This window comes from Mytilus galloprovincialis, chromosome 2 (assembly GCF_965363235.1).
Source record: "Mytilus galloprovincialis chromosome 2, xbMytGall1.hap1.1, whole genome shotgun sequence".
Lineage (NCBI taxonomy): Eukaryota > Metazoa > Mollusca > Bivalvia > Mytilida > Mytilidae > Mytilus > Mytilus galloprovincialis.
In genome coordinates this window covers 100,400,627-100,422,757 of record NC_134839.1, presented here as the reverse complement: position 1 = coordinate 100,422,757, position 22,131 = coordinate 100,400,627, and the positions used below count along the sequence as shown (strand labels likewise).

The window sequence follows — 22,131 nt, the reverse complement described above, 5'->3', positions numbered from 1 at the left end:
TTTCTAAGTGTATTTTAACGGATCTGAGATACTAGACAAACAAACTTACCTCACACTTTTCTAGTAATGCATTTATAAGCGAATCGTTGTTTGAGTAAAGACCAGTGACAAATATTTCTGTGTACGTCCAGTCGATTCGGGAAAGACTTTTTCAAATGATTTTTTTGTTCGGAAATGATGATGCTATGAGTCTTGATAACCAGGGGTTAATAAAGAAACGTTAAGTGGTATTTATAAGAAATAAATAATTCTGTAAAGAACTTTATTAATAATTATTATAAATATCAATTTTATTCAAAAATCGTTTCTTCTTTAAATATATATGATAAAATTGATATTCTAAATGTCTAGTTTTGTGTACACTTAACCTACACAAGGCCTACATTGACTATCGACTGCATGTAGACAAAACATGATTTAAACTACATGTAAACATTGAGGTTTATCAATGGGAACGTAATTTTGTTTAGCTTACGTGTGAGTTACACTTACACAACACCGAGTTTAGGTCAATGTGAACACGGGTGTTAGTAGCGCGAATCAGTGTGATACTAGTATGACGTCAAGGATAACAAGACTGGTTGTGACTGCTTTTTTTTTATGAAAGCAGCACTCTATGATAAGCTCAGAACTATGGCGTTTGCTCTTCCTGTTACTGTAAGTAATTTATGTTCGGCAGCTTTATGTATAAGGTAAATTTTAGTATAACGTAACGGTACCCAAATTGCACCTATTTAGAAATTAACATTTGATTGTCGACTTTATGAGCTTCGGTCCTTACTTGGAAGCTGGCCTTATACATCATGTACTGTGAATCATTGATGGTTTGGAGGTCAGTTTAGACCAATTTTTCTATGATTCCATATGGATTCAAAATGTAATTGATGAAACCATATAATGAATAAGATACATCTACAAAATAAACATATAATGAAAACTTTTGTTTGAAGTATAAATAAACGTAGGTTAAAAAACTGTCAAAATAGGTGCAATTTGGGTACTCTGACGTTATGTAACAGTAAGACGATTTTAATGTTACACATAAGTCAATGAAACAGGCCAGAGCCTGGGAAAACATGTTAATATTTCTAAGACTGTATCCTACATTAATTTGTAAGATCCTCTAACATAGATAATTCAGCTGATCTGTAATATTCCATCTTCATGCCTTTTACCAACTTCCGAAGCATGGTTGTCGGCACTCCACTGAAACTTTCCCGAAGTTCTGCGTTTAACATTTGATTGTCGACTTTATGAGCTTCGGTCCTTACTTGGAAGCTGGCCTTATACATCATGTACTGTGTTACGACGCTAGATAAAAAGTGACGAAGAAAAGTAACACCCAGCTACCGAATACTTGATTTTTGTCGAGTCTAGACGGTCTATAGTGGTCTAGCGCTCCGGGCATAGTTCAAGGCGATTTGGTGCCACGGTATCTTAGTAGCACGAGTTCGAATCCCGGCCATGGGAGTACAAAAATGTGCTTCCGCAAATTTTACATTGTTGGGCTGTTATATAAATTTAGACGAACTATATATTCCGAATGTGTTTAGGTATGATATAGGTATATATAGGTATTTTTTGTTAATTTAAAAAACAAGTGTCTGTGATACTGATGTAGGATATTTGTATTGACTTACCTTCTCTTTCTTTTTTTCTTTTTCTTTTTTTTTGTTGTTCACTTTAACATGTGCTATTAATTTATTTATTGCGCATAGATTCGTTTCTAAAACGACCCGACGCCATCGGAGGAAAGATTGTTGACTGTTAATATCTAGACTTTATATAATCATGAAACTAGTATATATCATACTTCTATTTATAAATGCAATTACCAGAGAAATAGGCCCTATGCCAGAGGTAGAAAGTTTGCAGGCTTTATACTGTCGATAATGGCAGCAGTTGTGACAGGGGTATGTTTTTATTTTCTTCATCAACAGCTTTTGTTGTTGTTATTGTATATGTAATGTCTAGAACCGATACATAAAATTTTCCAATTTTTGTTAATGTTTTTAAAGCTGCTAACATAACACATAATTCCTATACGATAATATGAGAAATATATTATATAGGATTGAATATTTCATTCTACTTTTCAGGCTGGAATACTGATTGGCGTTGGCACATACCATTTCTTTAAAACAAGCAATCAACGAGTATACAATATACTCCAGCTAAACAAGGGTGACCATGTCAAATACAAACGAGAGCTTTATTCCCACCATGCCGTAGTTGTAGATGTGTATCCAGAAAATCAGACGTATAAAGTAATACACTTCACTGGTGAGAAAAGGTCAGGCTTTGCGGCAGAAATCAAGGAGGAAATTCTTTCTTTCGAATTTAACACTGAAATCATATTGATCCGTTATAGGTATGGACGATTAGACAGAAGTGAGTCGGTAAATCGTGCGTACAAACTGTTGAAACTGCAGAAGGAAATGCGTGTTATTTATGATTTTCTCACCAGTAATTGTGAACATTTTGCTACTTGGTGTATTACTGGAAAAGCAAAAAGCCACCAAGTCAATAAAGCATTAGCACCGATTGCGCCTATCATAAACTTAGTGGGTTCACTAGACAGACCTTATTAGGAACAGTCATTAAGCTTTGACCTTTCTGTAGCTTTTTTGTCTACGTTATTGCATTAGTAAGTTATTTTTATTTAAATCAACTAGACAGTACACATTTAAAATACGGTAGCTGGTTTCTACCATCAGTGATTCCATGACTGCGGATATCCACAATACCACTGAAATAAATTGAAATATAAGTATTCATTATCGTTGAGTATATAATAATGTACAACTCACCATTAAACCTTAAGCAACATTTTTGTTTTTGAAAGTTTTTAATGTTGTGAACCGTTTCGTTTGGGTTTACAAACGAGTAGGCGGTCAGTTTCCCCATGACTAATTTGCAACAGTGTCATTTCCAGTTTTCCAATCTTTACATTATTTCATAGTATCACATTCAAATATATGTACTGCAAGGTTCTTACAATAATTAGTCTTATTTTTTAACAAAGTAAAAGGTTTTTATTAAAGCCAGAAGATGGCAAAAAAATCTCAACTTTCATAGACTTGGGCAAATGTTAAGTAGTCATTCCAAATATATGTCTCTGGCATCACGTACAAGCAGAAACTAAAATTATGTTAGAAGTAAAGCTATTTAATTTCTTTCGGATACACTCGTACATTTTATTGCAATATTTAACAAATGACTGGAAGTAATATTTCAAAAATATAAAAATCTCTAGTAGGATTTGACAACTTTAAGATAGTGTTGCAAATTGGGGGAAATGGCCCTTATCCTTTATAATTAAGCTTTGGCTCGTTGTTTTTTAAACATCGCTTGTGGCTTCAAGCTAAAGTGACAAGTTGACAGTTTTTCTGTCGAAATTCGGTGATTCTTCCAGAAATAAAAGCTTGTCCCCATAATGTAGTCAATTTAGTTATAAACAGCGTAAAACATCAACAAATACACGTACAGTGGCAAGTATTTCATACATATTTAGACTGAGAAAATAACACATGATATAATTAAAACGTAGGTTCTTTTAGGTTGACCCGAATAGCATCGGAAGATTCGGATGTGACTGGAAAAGTGTCTTACAATAACAGGTGTATAATATATACGTGCTTTCCTTTTTTCTGTCAACACGTAGATTGTATTTAATAGTTAAAGAGTTTCCTTGTGTTCATTTTGGTCTTTGAATAATGTATATATCTGTATCTGTATCTGTAAACGAATTTCTGCCAATCAAGGCACACCTCCGTAAAGAGGAAAGTAGTTCCGTCAATGAAATTCCTCCACCAATATATGTACACAGGTAAATTCACAGTTCACAATAGTCATACACAAGGTTATCTTATTTAACATACATGTTTACGCCACGACAGTGTTAAAAATATTTCAAATGCAATTAAAATGGTAAAAACTAATTTTAAAATAAGTTAAAAATAAGTTACAATAGAGACAATAAGTACAATTATATATTAAAAAAAAAGTTTTTTTTTAACACTGTTAAAAGAAAAAAAAAATAGGAAAGTTTATAAGTGCAATCCGTAAAAAATTTAATAGACTTTAAAACTTCTAAAAGAGGGAGATCCATGTGTACCCCAACATGTATATATTACAGCTAAAATGAATTCACAGTTCTTCATTTTCTGTTTGCTTTTGTATCAGCTTTTGTCAACACATCATATCGCTTGGAATGAAGTGTATATAATAGTTGGCGACATAGCGGTACCAAGTGATTACCGACTCTATCTTCAACATCCTTGCACATCTTCTTTGGTAGGTAATGATAAGGATTAATGATTAATGTTATTAAATCAATAGGAGTTTGCAGGCTCTCTCTTGCTAAGACCAGACTACCTTCGTGTAGAATTTTGACGATAAGGGATGACCTTATTTGTGAAGTTGTTTCACACAATAAGATAAAATGTTCAATGGTTTCGTCAGCTTTATTACAGAGTCTACACATCGGATTTGTTGCATAGTTTGAATACTCCGCTTTATTAGATTGTAGTATGTAGGTACCCGTAACAAATTTAGTGCAGATTGACAGTTTCTTGATCTCCGTTATATTTGCACTTGTTGTTTTAAGTAAAGGATGAATTCTGCCAATGTCATATTCACAATTAAGATATTTTAGAGTTGAGTACCCCTTCATTTTGGTCTTTATGTCATCCTCCCAGTACTTGTGAATCTTTTTGGTTATAAATCTCTTCCATTCAATTTTTGTTAATGGCTTATCAAGATACTGTTCTATCTCTATGATGTCATATTTGCCACATATCTTTTTTAGATCAATAAACCAGCTATTGCTTGAGTAGGTTTTAATTTGAAGTTGTCGTTCAGCTATTCTCCATTCTAAGGACGATCTTTCAGATCTGGTTATATTCCCAAATAGTGTAATAATTTTAATATGGATCTCTGCTTCAAGTGGGAGCAAACCTGATAACATATAGACAGCCGGGTCAGCCACATTTAGTTTGAGAGATAAAATCTGTTTAATCCACCTTTTATGTTGCTGTTGTATAAGATCTAAATTTTTGCCTGTTGGTATCAAGACTTCTAGGCCGTAGGTCAAAACTGGCAAGATATATGTTCTAAATAAGGAGACTATTGTTTCCGGGTCTAATCCATTTTCCCCATGTAATCCAGCACCCATAAGACTGTACATAGATCTTCTGGCCTTTTTTATATTTTCAGTGATGGTTGCATTAGTAGAATCTTTTTGAGATTTTTTTATTCCAATATGAGAGGAGTCTTGGACAATGGGCATATCTATATTTTTAAGTTTCCAAAAACCTTGTTCAACATCTAGCATTTTATTACATGTTTTGATTGGCAAGACTACGCTTTTTTGAGGCTGTAGTAGATATCCCTCTCTTTGGCTGAAATCAACTGCTAAATTTATCATATTTTGGAGTTCAAACGGATTGTTAGATATCAAGGCAATATCGTCAGCACAAGTTGGCGCACAACAGTTTATATTTCCTATTTTGGCTCCCAGTCCAGAGTTGCTGAGAATTTGTAGTAGGGGGTTGATATAAACTTTGTAGAGGTCAGCGCTAATGGCTCCACCCTGTCTTACACCTTGTTCAATATTAAACAATCGATTTGACATTGTATTACCCCATTTTACACAGGATGTTGCATTTTCATATAAATTGCTGATCAGTAAAATAGATTGCTGTGAGAATCCAATTTGGAAAAGACGTCGTATCAGGTTTTTATGAACTACAACATCAAAAGCAGATTTTCCATCCAGTAATGCAACATAGGTTGGTAACTTGAGATCTTTATTTTCTCTTTCAAATTCCTCAATGAACAATTCACAAAGCAATGGAGTGGATTTTGCCGTAAAACCTTTTTGTAAAGGGTTTTGATGTTCCAAAATCTTATTATTTTCCCTTCCTTTAATTATAATCTCTATTATCTTTGAGTAAGTTGGCGTTATAGTGATCCCACGGTAATTTTTAGCATTCTTAATGTCACCTTTGTTTTTGAAAACAGGAAAAAGGGTTCCAATTTTTAGTAAATTTGGTATGTAGCAGTGTTCAAAACTTGTGTTAATTAAAAGTTGAAGATACTCTAAAAGTGTTTCGCTGGCATAAATGAAATTTTCAGCAGTGATTCCATAAAAGTCCATAGCTTTATTTGTATTTAATTTTTTTACAGCATTTTTCAGTTCTTGGATTGAGACTTTTTCATGTAAATAATTTTCCTTACATATTTTTAATATTATTTCTGTTTCAACCTCAACTGCTTCTAAATGATTCTGATCAAAGTTTTGATAGTTAGATTTTTTGGCAAGATCTCCGAAATGTTTTGTCCATCCTTCCAATACACTGTCAGATGTTTGATATGTTTCATTTTCAACTATAAGTTCTTCAATAAATCTACCCATTTTCCCCCTCTGTTTTCTAATTAGCTTATAAAATAATGTTGTATCACTGGATTTAGCATCCAAGATTTGTTGTCTAGTATTAATCCTTTCTAGTGCTTGCTCTTTTCTACATAGTGTCCTGAGATCATATGTGGTGATTGTTTTTTCCTTAAGATAGAAGTTACCAGGTTCTTTTGGTCGACCTTGTTGTTTCCAAATATAGAAGGCAGTTTTCTTTCTTTTCACAGCGTGTAAGATTTCGTCATTCATCACTGAAAGTTTCTTCTTTTTCTCACCCTTTTGTTTTCTTGGAGCAATTTTTGAAGTTGTATCTGATAGAATTTTGTTTAGTTCATCAAATGCTTGATCTAAATTCAATTTTTCTGAGATAGGTTTGATTTTCTCTAATTTATCATCAATCAAAGTTTTATATACAGAATGTATCAAATTTATGCCACGTACAAATCTGATGGATTTTCTTCAACCTTTTTTTTCAAACTTTGGTGTCATTGTGCACCAATACTGTATATCTCCAATATGTGAAACGTAGTCCACTTTGTCACTGAATGTACCACGTGTATGCCATGATGATGTCCCTAAGCTGAGATGTTAGAAAATACTAAGGATGCCATGAATAAGACTTTGAAGACGTTTAAGAAGGTAAACAGCACGAAATGGAACATTGCATGTGCATTTCTTTAAAGATTTTCAAAGTTATATCCAAGAATAGAAAAAATTGTTATGTGTACCAAAAATTATTTTAGGTACATAGAATTGTGTTCCCTCCCCAAAACTGCAAACTTGCTTGTATCGCTCACCTTAGCCTCTTTGGTCACATTAAACAAAGGACACAAGTTTAAAGACAAGCTGAACAGAATTCAAGACAAAATTCTGTTTTGGTGAAGGTGGCAGTTTGTAGATCTCACTTTACTGAACATTCTTGCTGTTTACAAAATTTATCTTTATCTATAATGAAATTGGCTCAGTAGTTTCAGAGGAAAATATTTTTGTAAGAATTTACGAAAAATTGACTTTAAATGGGGATAACTCCAGAAGTGGTCAATTACTATTTAAAATTAGGGGCAGCAACACAACAACAGGTTGTCTGACGCATCTGAAAAATTCAAAGCAGATATGTCTTGCCCTGATGAACATTAAAACCCAATGTCAGATTTGCTCAAAAACTGTATTTTACCCTAATATTCTATTTTTAGCCATAGTGGGCATCTTGGTTGATGGCCAGGGTCATCAGATACATTTTTTTAAACTAGATACCCTAAGGATGATAAAGGCCAAGTTTGGTGATTTTTGGCAAAGCAGTTAGAGGAGAAGATTTTTGTAAAACTTAAGTGAGGACGACAACAGACGACAAGTGACGAGAAAAGCTCACTAGGCCCTTTTGGGACATGTGAGCTTTAAAAAGGCATCAGATAAAAACAACAAACAGTTTTTATTTTTACAGAACTTTATCTGTCAAACCAAATCTTACTCTCTCTACAAAACATACAAAATGACTGCCATGATTTAAGTACAATGATAAACATAATAATAGTACTAATCTCATTATTCTGACTTTTTAAGACTGTTTAAAATAACTAAGACAACAAAATAACTTAATTCAATTTGTATGGCTCTTTCACAAAATGTTTTACAATAATGAAATGTAAAATTGCTTGAAGAGACAATTGTATGATATTTTAGTCATATGAGGAGAATCAGATAGAAAACTGACCTTATGCAAATGAATATCAATACATCTGTTAACTTATTTCGGGATGAAAAAAAAACTCTATACAAAGTCTGTAACTGTTTTGAAATTAAGCTGATATAACCGATCAAAGTCTTATAATGCACATGTATACAATGTCATGGCACTTGCACAAAATTTATTTTTATCCTACACAGCTCATATTCTAAGATGTTTTGTGAAAAGGCCTGCCATCTTATGAAAGTTTAGAAAGAATGACTTTAAAATGATACAGATCTTTATTAAGAGATGAAGAATTAAGCTTTACAGCTGTTACCTCTGACCATTATATAAATAACACATAGCTGAGAGGGTGATAGAGTAGATTGGTACCCCGATAAAACATTGTCAACCGCGGCAAGCCAAGGATTACAATGCTTTTTCTCGAGGTAAATATATGTCTTATTTAATTTATTATACTGAATGTCCTATTTCTATTGTCTTTTATAGATAAAATTTATTTAAAAAGTATTTTCTAGGGACATGACGTACATAACAACGATATGGGTATCAGAACAATCAACAGAAGTGAAGCAAGATGTTTTATTTCTTTTATTTTGAGTCAAATAATAGAATCTGAGCTAAAATGTAGAACTTAAGCATTGTCTTTAATAACTTGATGTAAATTCAATGCATTGCCCTTTAAATTATCGATTTTGATTGGTATGGACGAGAAGGTGATATTCAAAACAAATGTTACCCTCTCAGCCATGTGATAGAGTAAATTAACACCCTCGTATTAGCCAATTAAAATATGGCATTTTAATGTGAAGTATAATAATATAAAATGACACTTCGTTTATGCTCAAAAGATTTTTTTATCAAGGGTTCAGTAGCTATTTTCATGCATATTCAAAACAAGAAGGAAATTAACAATATCTCAAATAGGTAGGTTCTGGAAAGTGGATTGACTTGCTGGAATTGTCCTAAAAAAGAGATTATGTAGGGTGAGAGCAAATATTTGGTCACAATAGGTATCTGAAGGACCCATAAACAGTTGTTGTTTTAAGGGTTCTTTAACATGCACAAAGCATAGGATTCCAAAAATGAGACATCAGATTTAGCAAACTCATCAGATTCACACAACAACTTCACAGAAGTAAAAACATGTATTGTTTATCATGCCTAGATGGTTTGCACAATCACATACAGTACTTTGACATTCTAAAGCTGTGAACGATTTTTATTTTCATAAAAGAAGGTAGGATGCAATATTTTCTATTTTCTAGAAAATAAATACTAGTATTACAAAATGTTAACCATCTATCAAATCTCCTAAATCAATTTGTAATTCCTTTTGATTTCCATGACATTAAAATGAAATATTTCCAGATACAATAGATGAAGAAAACTGAGGATCATTATTTAGTGTTTGGTGAATAATTTGATAAACAACAGCTGAAATTTAAGAACACTTTAAATAGTTGGCATTTGAACAACATTTAACTGACATTCTGGCTTAATCAAGTATTTTCCCAACCAATTACCCTAGTCTGAATTTCCACCCAATTCCAGCATAGATAAAGTTATGAAACAAATTGTCAGAATATTGACCTTCTTGAATAAAAAACAATATGTTGTCCTGTTCTACCTTAATTTTAAAACAAACAACTTTTTTTTAGTTGTGTGTTAAAATAAAGAACTTCCTAATTGATTTTTATGTAAATTCAATAAGGGTTTGGATCATTCATTCAAACAAACATCTATCACACTGCAACAATATAATTATACATATGTACATAACAAAAACAAGGAGTATTTTAATGGAGGCAAACATTGGTAATTGTGTATATACAAAACTAAATGAATAACAAGGAATGTTAAACTATTCCAATATGGTTAGAACAGTTAGGAACAGCATTAATTTGATAACTGTATTTGTTGAAACTGACATCGCTAATGGACAAAGTAAAATGAAAAAATATCTGTAATACTATATCTAAAATGTTAACACAAATATAACATAACTTGATGCATTTATCAAATATTGTCTTTTTATAAAAGATGTTCATTTTTGCATTATAATTCATGTGTGTATAAAAGTTCAGATTATGTAACTGAGAAGACAAAAATCCATGAAATATGTACATCTATTTTGTAGTACTTATATGCACATTCTCTTTAGAAGGCATAATCAAGAAATCAATGAGAATAATCAAAATAGTAGTTGCAATTTTCTTCCTGTAGATGTGTCTGAGATAGTTGATTGTTCTACCAGGAGTTGCACATTAAAGCTGTTTGCCCTGTTAGAACCATAAACTTAACCCCTGTTGGTCAAATAGAAAATTCTTTGAAACTGAATTGATGTTTAAACAACATCATCTGAGTTCTAGTGATTCTACTTGCCTTACACTAGCAGACAATGTTAATTCAAAATATCAGTTCTGTACTGTCTTGAATAGCATACTGATGTAAAACTAAAAACTAAATAATAAAGTTAAACTAGAACTTTGGGTGAACTCACAAGAGAATACCACCTCCCCACAAAACTATTACATGTAGCATTCTGAAGTTAGTAAATATGATTATCTCCCCATAATAGTTTTGCTATGATTATATACCTCTATCCTGGTCTATGGTCAACTTCAGAGCTATAACTTTCTGTTCACTTTTTTTAAAACCACTTTTGGAAAAACCTGTTCCAGTAACTTTACAAGGACAGATCTCATATTTTATCTGTGTTTAACCTTTAAACAAAAAGTGAATATTCCATGACTATATATGCATTATTTTGTCTTCTGATTCATTGTTTTCAATGCGATTTTGAAATAGGTATTGGCTTATTGTTAATATAATACAGAGTACTTGGTTCTTAAAACATTACCTGTATATTTACTGTACAACAGTAATTAGTAAATAAGTAACATCTAACTGTCGGTAAGTATCAATATTATACAAACAATCACAATTTCGTCAGTAAGCACTTATTTGTACAATTATTACACAAAAATCAACATTATGTTAAACAATAAACAAAACAAATAAGAAACAAAAACATCAACAATTACAACTGAAACCACACAAGTGTTAACCATTTTTATTGCAAGTGATCAATTAGACTGTTAGTTGTCTTTAAAATAACAAGTATGTTGAAACAAAAATTCCTGAGGCAGATCAAATGTAAGAAAGCAAACATCAGTTGTTTTATAAGAGCAGTATTAATTATATTTTCTTACAACTGTATAAATTGATTTAGATCAAAGAACAAATTACACTGACCAGTTGCAGTAAATTGGTTGATACCTGTTTGTCTTAGTTTGTAAACAACTTTGGCTACTATCAAACAAAAAACTGGAAGATTGCTAGTCACTCCACATCACTACTACACATCTGTATGTTGTTTTGAACCAACAGTTTTAGAAGCTTTTTCCGCACTGATTGTGGTAGAAACTTCTGATTGGCTCTTTTGAGAGTCTGCATTTGATTGGTTTATATTGTCAGTTGTTGAGCAAGCTCCTAATAGACTAGTAAGTGGCTGATCATTTGTTGATTTTTTATTTGGCATGGCCTTATTTTGACTTTCCACTTTATATGTCTTTGAATCTGTATATGTTAGTTTATTTTTTTCTAGTTCTTCTTTAGATCTTCGTATCCATGGTGATTCTAAACACTGGTGATCCTGAAAAAAAATCATAAAATAAATAGGCTTTTCAGCAAAATTAACAATAGATGCATGATGAACTGCTATAATATATCATTACATGTATCATGTCATACTACTACATTAATTTAAATTTTACATAGATATAGAAAGATGTGGTATAAGTGCCAATAAGACAACTCTCCATCCAAGTCACAATTTATAAAAGTAAATCATTATAGGTCAAGGTACAGGCTTCAACGTGGAGCTTTGGCTCACACCGAACAGCAAGCTATAAAGGGCCCCAAAAGTTACTAGTGTAAAACCATTTGTAGTCTTTTGCAAATTCTTAAATTCTTCTGATCAGTAATCACTTCAGATTCAGTTCAGCAGCTGAGTTGACATTGAACTGCATTTGTTTAGATAGCATCTAATTTATCAAGAGTTATTATTCATGGGCATTTTTGTTTATATAATTTACAGCCAAATTATTTTCTTTCTGGCAGATAATTGTCTCATTGGCATCATAACAAATCTTAATATTCCTTTTTCTAATATGGTAGAGAATACTTCTTGTTTTTTAAGGCTGAAATGGTCAAATATCATTGATTGGTTCTGAGAGACATTCTGGTAAAAAAAAATATATTTTTTTAAACATTATGATATCACATATGTCCAGTCAAACTAAGTTTGAACCTCAAACTAATTGCAACAGAAAATGTTTTAGTTCTAATTTATAGCATAAGGCAAAAATGTAAACAGAAACAAAGTCCCATAAAATCTAACTGGAGGAAGCTCAAATTTTGCATTTTTAATTTCTTATGGAGATTAACATTGGAAAGGGAGATAACTCTCCAAAAATGAGTCTTGTTGTCAGTTTTTGGTTGATTTTTTAAAAATTCATGTAAAATTTAATACTTTGATGGGGTTATAAGTTCTTATTTGAATATATTATATAATCTTCTGCTCATGAAATGTACAAAACCGAAGTGATATGGGTATTTTAATTTTTGTGCACATTTTTTATTTAAGAAATTACAAATTTATGGCTTTGAGACTATTTTGAAAAAATAATTTGAATATTTGGTATTATTTATATTCTGTAAATTATATTTGTTCAGCATCTACCTTGTTTAAAGAAACTTTAAACCACAAAAAGAAAAATATATATATGCTTAAATTTTTTTTTTCAATTTGAGATTCTTTACCTTGATATGCTGAAAAATCTAATAAATGGTCAACTAATGAATTATGAAATCTGGGTTGTAGCTTGATAAAAGATATTCAACAGAATAGAAACGGTAAAGTTATAATTTTGTATCAATTTTTATTGATATTTCTGCCTATTTGCAGAGTTATCTCCCATACTAATGAAACTCTCCATAAGAATGTTAAAATCATGATTTTTTCCTTAAGTTAGATTTTATAGGACTATTTTCTGTGTACATTTGGGCTATAATGCTAAAGATTAAAACTTAACAATAATGTGTCCCTAGTACACGGATGCCCAACTCGCACTATCATTTAACATGTTCAGTGAACCATGAAAATGGGGTAAAGTTTCTAATTCGGCATTAAAATTAGAAAGATCGTATCATAGGGAACATGTGTATTAAGTTTCAAGTTGATTGGACTTCAACTTCACCAAAAACTACCTTGACTAAAAACTTTATCCTGAAACTCCCACTATCATTTCCTATGTTCAGTGGACCGTGAAATTGGGGTCAAAAATCTAATTTAGCATTAAAATTCGAAAGATCATATCATAAGGAACATGTGTACTAAGTTTCAAGTTGATTGGACTTAAACTTTATCAAAAACTACCTTGACCAAAAACTTTAACCTGAAGCTGGACAGACTGACGAACTAACGGACGATGAACGGACTAACGATCGAACGAACAGAAGCACAGACCAGAAAACATTATGCCCCTCTACTATCGTAGGTGGGTCAAAAAAAACTTTTAATTCAATAATAAGGTCAAATTTAGGCTAGATTGACCGGTATCTGTTTGTCATACTGACATTTCTAAAAGATAGTGTAAGAAAAATAAAAGAACACTTACATACCAGCCTCTCCTGATATACCAGGTGGCTCGTGTCATTGGCTGTTGATCCTGGACTGGAGATTGTATCATCATCAAACTCACTAATCTGATTATAGTCTGGGGGTGGGGGCAGGTTACCATCAGGGGGCGATTCCTGGGTATCGGACTGGACGTTTTGTGCAGGACCAAGTTGTGTTCGTAATATATCCAATATCATAGCAATATCTGAACACATCTTGTTCTCTAGTCGACTTAGTTGTCTGTAAAGATTAAAATAGAAATATAGATTTTTTTTTCTAAATTCACAATGTTCTCTACTCTGATTAGAAGTTAACAAAAAATGAAAATGTAAAAAAAAACAGTATAAAAGGCTATTGTCAAGATTACCTGGCCAAATGTATATATACATTTACAAATCAGTATAATTTCCATGATTTAAGATGTAAGAAAAGTCTGACCCATAAGTTTTTTTAAATATCTATTCCTGCTAATTTACTTTAAATGCTGGATAAATAATTGGTTAAAATAATTCAAAATATCACTATAAATTAAGGGTATATAGAGGGCTTTTACCTTGTCAATTCATCAAGCCTTCTTTCCACATCTTGGGGACTTGTATGTCCTCCTCCTGTCTGGAACACCTCTGATGCTGGAATAAACTGTTGTCCACCCTGACATTCCTCAAACTGGGAGTGTGTGGAAGGACTGGAAACAGGAAGTGTCATGGACGAGGTGGACTTTGGCACACTGGAACTAGAGGTCACTCTCCTCTGTAAGGAAATATATATATAGGTTAGAAAGGGAAGCTGAGGATGTTACTGATAATATCAATTACTTTTATTATGATGAAAGGATTATTAAAAATTGAGAGAAAGATGGGTCAAAAACTAACAGCTATAACTTTGTAGCATGGTTTACAACAGCCAAGTGGCACTCTTCAAGCATCATGCATAAAAAAGTTATTCATCCTCCTCTACATGAAGTTTGACAAAGTCCTTACTTATTAAACAGCCACAAAAGAAGTGGTAATTTTTTTTTCAGAATAAAAACAGATGGAAGCTCAAATCTGTTATAAGGTTAAACTGGAAAAAGTTGGACTTTTTCTTATTAAACTCATAATGCCAACATTTTACAGATGGCAAAATTGAACCATTTCTGTGTGGCACATTTTTTAAAAGGTACCGTAGTGTGTGTCACATTGTTTGAAAGGTTGTGTGTGATGCATTGATGGACAGACAGACATTCCTTTTTCAGGCTGTGTGTTATTACCTGGGTATCAGAACTTTGACTATGTTCCTGTATTACCTGGATATCAGAACTTTGACTATGTTCCTGTATTACCTGGGTATCAAAACTTTGACTATGTTCCTGTCAGAACTTTGACTATGTTCCTGTATTACCTGGGTATCAGAACTTTGACTATGTTCCTGTTTTACCTGGGCAGCAGAACTTTGATTATGTTCCTGTATTACCTGGGTATCAGAACTTTGACTATGTTCCTGTATTACCTGGGTATCAGAACTTTGACTATGTTCCTGTATTACCTGGGTATCAGAACTTTGATTATGTTCCTGTATTACCTGGGTATCAGAACTTTGACTATGTTCCTGTATTACCTGGGTATCAGAAATTTGACTATGTTCCTGTATTACCTGGGTATCAGAACTTTGACTATGTTCCTGTATTACCTGGGTATCATAACTTTGACTATGTTCCTGTATAACCTGGGCAGCAGAACTTTGACTATGTTCCTGTATTACCTGGGTATCAAAACTTTGACTATGTTCCTGTATTACCTGGGTATCAGAACTTTGACTATGTTCCTGTAACAATGGAGTAGCATCTTGGTCAGTCTGTTTGCCTTGGTGCTCATATCTCCCTGTTACAGCATTTACTAAACTGTTAACATTGGCAAAAGCACCTACAATTAAGTAAATTGTATAGTTTTTATATAAAGAATATTTACAAAACAATACCTGTCTTTTGTTAATTTTTTCGACTGGGAATTTATTGTTGATGGCATACCTATGATATTCTCTGATGTAAGACTTGATTTCATACTGTGTATAGAATGCAAAATTTTAAACGATATCAGATAACACACAAATTTATTTATAAGTATAAATGCGACTGGATTACAGGTTTCTCTGTAAGTCTCAGAATCAGACAGGGTTGAAAACATGTTAAACAGAAAACGGTTTATCCTTACATTAATTTAACTTCAGAGTGTATAATAGTGCACTAATATAACATTTGTTTTCGTTTCCTTTACCTGTTCTGGTATTTCAAGATATAATTTGGATAAAATGCACTAGAAATTAAAAATTTAGGGGAGATAACTCTGTAATTTGTTATCATTCTAACAAAAAGTTATGTAGATATTTCTTTAATTACCAGACACACAGAAACAAAATGGATCTATATTTCTAACTCATGATGAAAGTTGGCTTCAAATTGGATGGTTAGGATATCTATTCTTTTTTCAGCCATGTTTTGAAATTCTTCTAAATTGTTGATTCTTCCATGGATGGGCACTTAATATATTGCAATTCATTCAAATTATGCTGACCCATTTGCTCTTTGTTTAATCAAATCAAACTGTTCAACTGGTCAGTCATGTTGTAAAGGTAAGAAGTACAAAGTGAAAATGCACTTTTATATTTCAATTTGCAAATTGGGTCCGTATTTCAAATGAACTTCAATAATAGGAAATAAATGATAGCAACAAAGTAACAGTAATCAACTAACAAAAAAACTATAGTTTTTACATTAACATGTATTTCTGAATTTAAGGCATGTCACAAACAAATAGCAAATACATACAATTATAAGCTAAAAAAGGTAAATTAAATTTTCTAAAAAAAATCAAAATGACAAGAAATCATTTGTTGGGAGCTTAAAATTAACCAAATTTATAAAAAATATATTATATAAATTAGCTGATAGATATGATATAAATCTCATCACAAAAGTACATACCAACAAGAGATGAACCAAACCCTGAAGGTCGTTTACGTTCTTCCTTGGATTCAAAGTCATCAAACTTTGCAGGCGTGATATCTTGTCCAGCTTTGGCTGGTGAGAATTCTAAAATCCCTACTCCACTTTCTCTGATGTCTTCATCACTTGATTCAAATGACATAGACATCGTAGGTCCATCCTCTTGACTTTTATGCCGCCGTAATCTTTTAGCCCGAGAGGGTCGGAATTTATATTCTGTTTCATCTACATTATGAATTAGATAATGTGTGAATAATCAACTAAAATTTTATTTTATAAAGATAAGTTTTAAGGCTTTTTGAAGTACATTTGCTATGCATAAATTGCCTAGCTAATAATTAAAATATAAAGAGAAAATGTATTTTTCAGTCAACTTTTCTAAAAACTGTTACAAATAATGGAAAAATTGGACCAAAAGTGACATTACAACTCAAATATTGTATATTAAAGGTGTCAATACTTTGTAACATATGATAATAAATTTAAAATATAAGCTTCCAAAGAATGGAAAGAAATATCAATAGCATCTTACTATTGTAACTAGAAGGTTGTTGAGGTTGAAAGAATTTTGTCTCATTGTTGAAGGTCTTTACGTTTACAAACTAATTCATAAATCAACATAGGTCAAATTGTTATAAAAAGTAGTTATCTGAACAAATTGAATATCTTTCAGTCTTGCTTTTACATTCATCAGTCAACCCAATAAGGAACTCTATTAAGACTTGTATGAACCACTTCTATCAATTAAGTTAGTCAAATCTAAAAGTAAACCCTGCTCACTGCTCATTGTTGAAGGCCGTACAGTGACCTATAGTTGTTAATTTCTGTGTCATTTTGGTCTCTTGTGGAGAGTTGTCTCTTTGGTAATCATACCACATCTTCTTTTTTATACCTATACATCTACAATATGGCATTCAAGGGAGATAACTCGGTGATACTGTGAATTCATTATTATTCGTTGGATACCAATTTTCGTGGCTTTCGTGGGTACATGTGAACCACGAAATTAAATGTTCAACGAATAATTTTTTTCTATAGGCTTATATGTAGACTTCGGCAAAACCACGAAATTAGATATCCACGATTATGCAAGATTTCCGTAATCAACGAAAATTGATACCCACGAAAATAAATGAATCCGCAGTAAACTTTGGTACCTTGAGATCCTGAGGAAGAATGGAAAGACTTGTTAGCTCTTCGATAACGAAGTGTTGGCCTTCGCTGATTTTCACTGTCTGTACGAACAACCAACTCTTGCTAAGAATAGATAATATTTATATGTAAAAAGAATGGTTAATTATGGAAGAGTTATAAAAATTCATTTTCAAGTAAGAATTAATTATGTCCTTTAAATTTAGTTAAGACAAGTCATATATTTTTTTGTAAATTGTTTTGTTATACTGTATAGCAGGTTATTTTCGCAGGGTGTAAATTTTGGCTTATTTTCATGGATAGAACAAAATCGGTAAAATAAATTCCCCCAAATTAAAAGTGTTCATGCAAAGGTATTGATAAATGTTTTGAATCCGCCAAAATTATAACCACCAAAATATTTTGTATACCTTATTCAATGAAAATCGTGAAAATAACCCGCTATGCAGTATATCAGGCCGTTAGTTAACCCAATTGAAGAATTGTTATTTATTTTTCATGTTGAGCCTTTTACAGCCGACTACAATATGTTTTTTTTCTCATTGTTGAAGGTCATATGCTTGCCTATAATAATGTACATCCATTTCATTTGAATTGGGATCAGTTAACATTATATAATCTAGGTAGTTGAAACCTTGAAAATTTCCATCGCTTGGATCAAATCATATAATCTGATGTTCAGTGGTTGTCGTCTGTTTTTTGATTTTATATAGATTAGACTGTTTTTTTCCCCCATTTGAATGGTTTTGCACAAGTAGTTTTTGGGCCCTTTATAGCTTGTTTTTCGGTGTGAGCCAAGGCTCCGTGTTGAAGGCCGCACATTGACCTATAATGGTTTATTTTTATGAATTGTTACTTGGATTGAGAGTTGTCTCATTGGCACTCATACTACATCTTCCTATGTTTATATAAGAGATGTGTATGATTGTTCTGCAGATTACTAATTGTTACTAAATAACCTGCACCTATTGAAACTGTCAATTAAATCAAGGAACTACTTTATTAAGTATCAAAAGCTAAGTAGTGTGGTGGAATCTTTGTATTTCTTTCTCTTCATTGTGCATGGTTCAAACCAGATCACTTTGAATTTACAAATAAAGTAAAATACTTTATTCAGTACAAAGTTTTCTTTTAATCTTCAAAATAAATGTAAACATATATCAATACTTACATCACGGAGGTCAAATGTGACCTCTAAATTCTTGATAAAAAAATCTGAAAACTCTGGATACATATCTAGAATTTCTAGGAGATCATCCCGATGAATTTTATGTAAATCACAGTAAGTCAAGGCACGAACATTACAACTAGACTTCCCTACATTCTTATGTCTACAAATATTTTCTCCAAATACATCATCTTTTCCTGAAATGATAATTTAAACTTATAAATGTTGTATCATATGAAATTATTAAAAATCAGAAAACAGTATAGAGTAATTTCTATGTAAACAAAAAACAGTATCGTATGCATCAAATTATTCACACATTCAAGTGAGAAGTACTTGAATCTTTACCAATATATCTTAGTTTAGGTTATACAACTAACATAGATTTTAATGATTGTCATATCTGAGTAACTAATCAGCAGAAAACATCATGGTTATATCATTTAAAGCTGTATTTGAGTAAATAGTACTCAATAACAAAAAAGTAAAATCTGAGGAGGCAACAACACAGTTACAACACTTTGAACACCTTTATGTAATTCGTCTTAATTTACTCCAACACCCAAATATGTTAAAAAAAAAAAAAAAAAGGAAAAAGGTTTTGATGTATTCTAGCACATCTCCTTTTATTCATAGTATGGTGCCATTGCTTTAAACTCAATCTGACCTATCACTAGAAAACCTGTAGTTATCATCAGCAATCCTGCTTTACCAAAGATATAGGTTTTTTCTTTCACCTCATCATTTATTTTGCACCCAAGTAAATCAACCTAAAAAGCCTCAATATGGTTTTAAATATTGTTTAATAAAGTATTGGCTCCATAACCCATGTAAAGCCATCCAAAAAAAAAGCTTTATTCTCTATATATAAAACCAGTAAATCTACCTAAGGGAGTAAGGGAATTATGGTCTTTATCTTGCCAGTGTCTAAACTGTCTACAAAATAAATATACCATTAGTTAGTATATTTTAGAGTACACAATCTTGTAATTTTTCTATTACCTAAAATAGCTACTACTATATCCTCTCTAAGTATTTCTATAGAGCCTCTAGATATAAAGTACATTGCTGTTAAGACATCTCCTCTGTGTACTAGGGTGTCCCCTGGTGGTACATGGGTAGTCTTAAACTTCATTGATAAAGCTCTCAAACAACCAGGACTGGCTCCTACAAAACAGAAATGAAAACTTAGTATTACATGTGAACATAGAAATTCTTCATTTTTTTCAGTAGAACTTGTTTATTCTTTTTGCTAACCATGACCTTTACTGGGGGTGTTTAACAACCTTGACTACCTCCAAGGGTCTTGCACGGTCATTATAATATAATGGTCACTATTGGGGGTGTTTAACAACCTTGACTACCTCCAAGGGTCTTGCACGGTCATTATAATATAATGGTCACTATTGGGGGTGTTTAACAACCTTGACTACCTCCAAGGGTCTTGCACGGTCATTATAATATAATGGTCACTATTGGGGGTGTTTAACAACCTTGACTACCTCCAAGGGTCTTGCACGGTCATTATAATATAATGGTCACTATTGGGGGTGTTTAACAACCTTGACTACCTCCAAGGGTCTTGCACGGTCATTATAATATAATGGTCACTATTGGGGGTGTTTAACAACCTTGACTACCTCCAAGGGTCTTGCACGGTCATTATAATATAATGGTTACTATTCTCAATGTTTTATTCCAAGTCTCAGGTAAATTCACGACATTACTTATTATGCATATATATCTAGAAATCTTATTTATGTTAGTTTTTTGGGGGTATTTTTTTTTTCTCTCATCAGAGGTATTTTAATCTGAGTAAAATTAGTCAGGAACAAACAAAATTTTGACTTATATTAACTTAAAACACTGTAACTGCTTACCGTATATGAAGAAATTTTTAGAATACTTTGATTTTCATGACCTAACTTTGACTATCAATGGATCCCTTACCTACATCAATTCATCTTTCTTAAGGTGATATGGGTGTCTTCCGCCATCTTGGATTGTAAAAAACAGAGAACCTAAGGTCCAGATTTTCTATCAAGTTACTAAAAGGAGTAGGTTCAGTAAGACCCCTTTTTGGCCCCAAAATTAAGCAGTTTTGCAAAATTGTGAAAATGTAATCTTTTTGCTATTTTTTGGAAAGTAGAATGCTTCTGCTACATAAATATGTGCTGTTTTTGACAATACAATGCACATACATCGTGTACTAGCATCATAAAGTCATGCTAAATTACTGAAATCTTCACAATTATAGCATTTTAGTTAAATTTTAGACAGTTTCCGTCTTAAATGAAAGTTGGCGCATTCGTATTCATTCATAATATTGAAATGTAAGTTGTATTTGATGATAATACATAACATATATAAAGGTTGAGGATGAACATGGATGCGGCCACTTTCATTTTTGACGAAAACCATCTGAAAAGTGACGTTTTTTGGCATATTTGATAGATTTTTCATATTTAAGCTTCAATCAGGGCGTTTTTAATGACTGAATCAGTTAAAATCTTTTACATAAACTAATCGAGTCAATTGAAATAGACATTTAAGTGTTTAAAAAGTGTCCTAAATATCTCGTTAGATGAAACTGAAATTTGGGGCCAAAATCGGCCCTTACCAGACCTACTCCTTTATTGCAGGAATGCAGATATTTTTATGTGAATTTTCATTTAAAAGGACCAATTTATAAGAATATAACTTATAAATATTATTATTCCATATTGGTATTATTTTAGTAGGTTTCTCTATATGAATTGGATTTTGAATAAAAAAAGCATATTCACCTGAGAAAGTGATATTCACCACGCTAAACGTCACACACTTTTACATGCAACCTTATAGTAAAATGTTTCATGTAAAATTTGTTTTGGTATATGTTTGTCATTAAATACATTTTCTTCTCTCGGAATATGGAATAAAACAATTACTGTCTTTTGTTTCGGTAAATATGGGGTTTAATTGACTTTTGACATCAGCCTTAGTGAATATCATTTTTTCAAAAGTCAATAAAACTGCATATTTACCTTATCAAAAGACA

The 22,131-nt window shown here is 32.0% G+C and overlaps 1 protein-coding gene and 1 long non-coding RNA gene across 6 annotated transcripts in view; one reads left to right on the top strand and one right to left on the bottom strand.

Annotated features, from left to right (window-relative positions):
- The first annotated feature begins 456 nt into the window (after positions 1-456).
- LOC143065121 (uncharacterized) lies at positions 457-2,829 on the top strand. The gene is made up of 2 exons (XR_012975403.1): positions 457-657; positions 2,100-2,829. It is a non-coding gene; the product is annotated as an uncharacterized LOC143065121 (long non-coding RNA).
- Positions 2,830-7,844: 5,015 nt separating this feature from the next.
- Positions 7,845-22,131, bottom strand: part of LOC143065118 (voltage-gated inwardly rectifying potassium channel KCNH6-like) — a 105,025-nt gene continuing 90,738 nt past the window's right edge. For all 5 annotated transcript variants that reach the window (XM_076238478.1, XM_076238479.1, XM_076238480.1 and 2 more), the window contains 8 exons: positions 20,094-20,258; positions 19,095-19,288; positions 17,929-18,028; positions 16,751-16,996; positions 15,568-15,692; positions 14,345-14,541; positions 13,794-14,031; positions 7,845-11,763 (listed from right to left, as the gene is read on the bottom strand). In XM_076238478.1, coding sequence (XP_076094593.1) covers positions 11,467-11,763; positions 13,794-14,031; positions 14,345-14,541; positions 15,568-15,692; positions 16,751-16,996; positions 17,929-18,028; positions 19,095-19,288; positions 20,094-20,258 — 1,562 coding nt within the window. In that variant the 3' untranslated portion in view covers positions 7,845-11,466. The remainder of the gene's footprint in view (positions 11,764-13,793; positions 14,032-14,344; positions 14,542-15,567; positions 15,693-16,750; positions 16,997-17,928; positions 18,029-19,094; positions 19,289-20,093; positions 20,259-22,131) is intronic.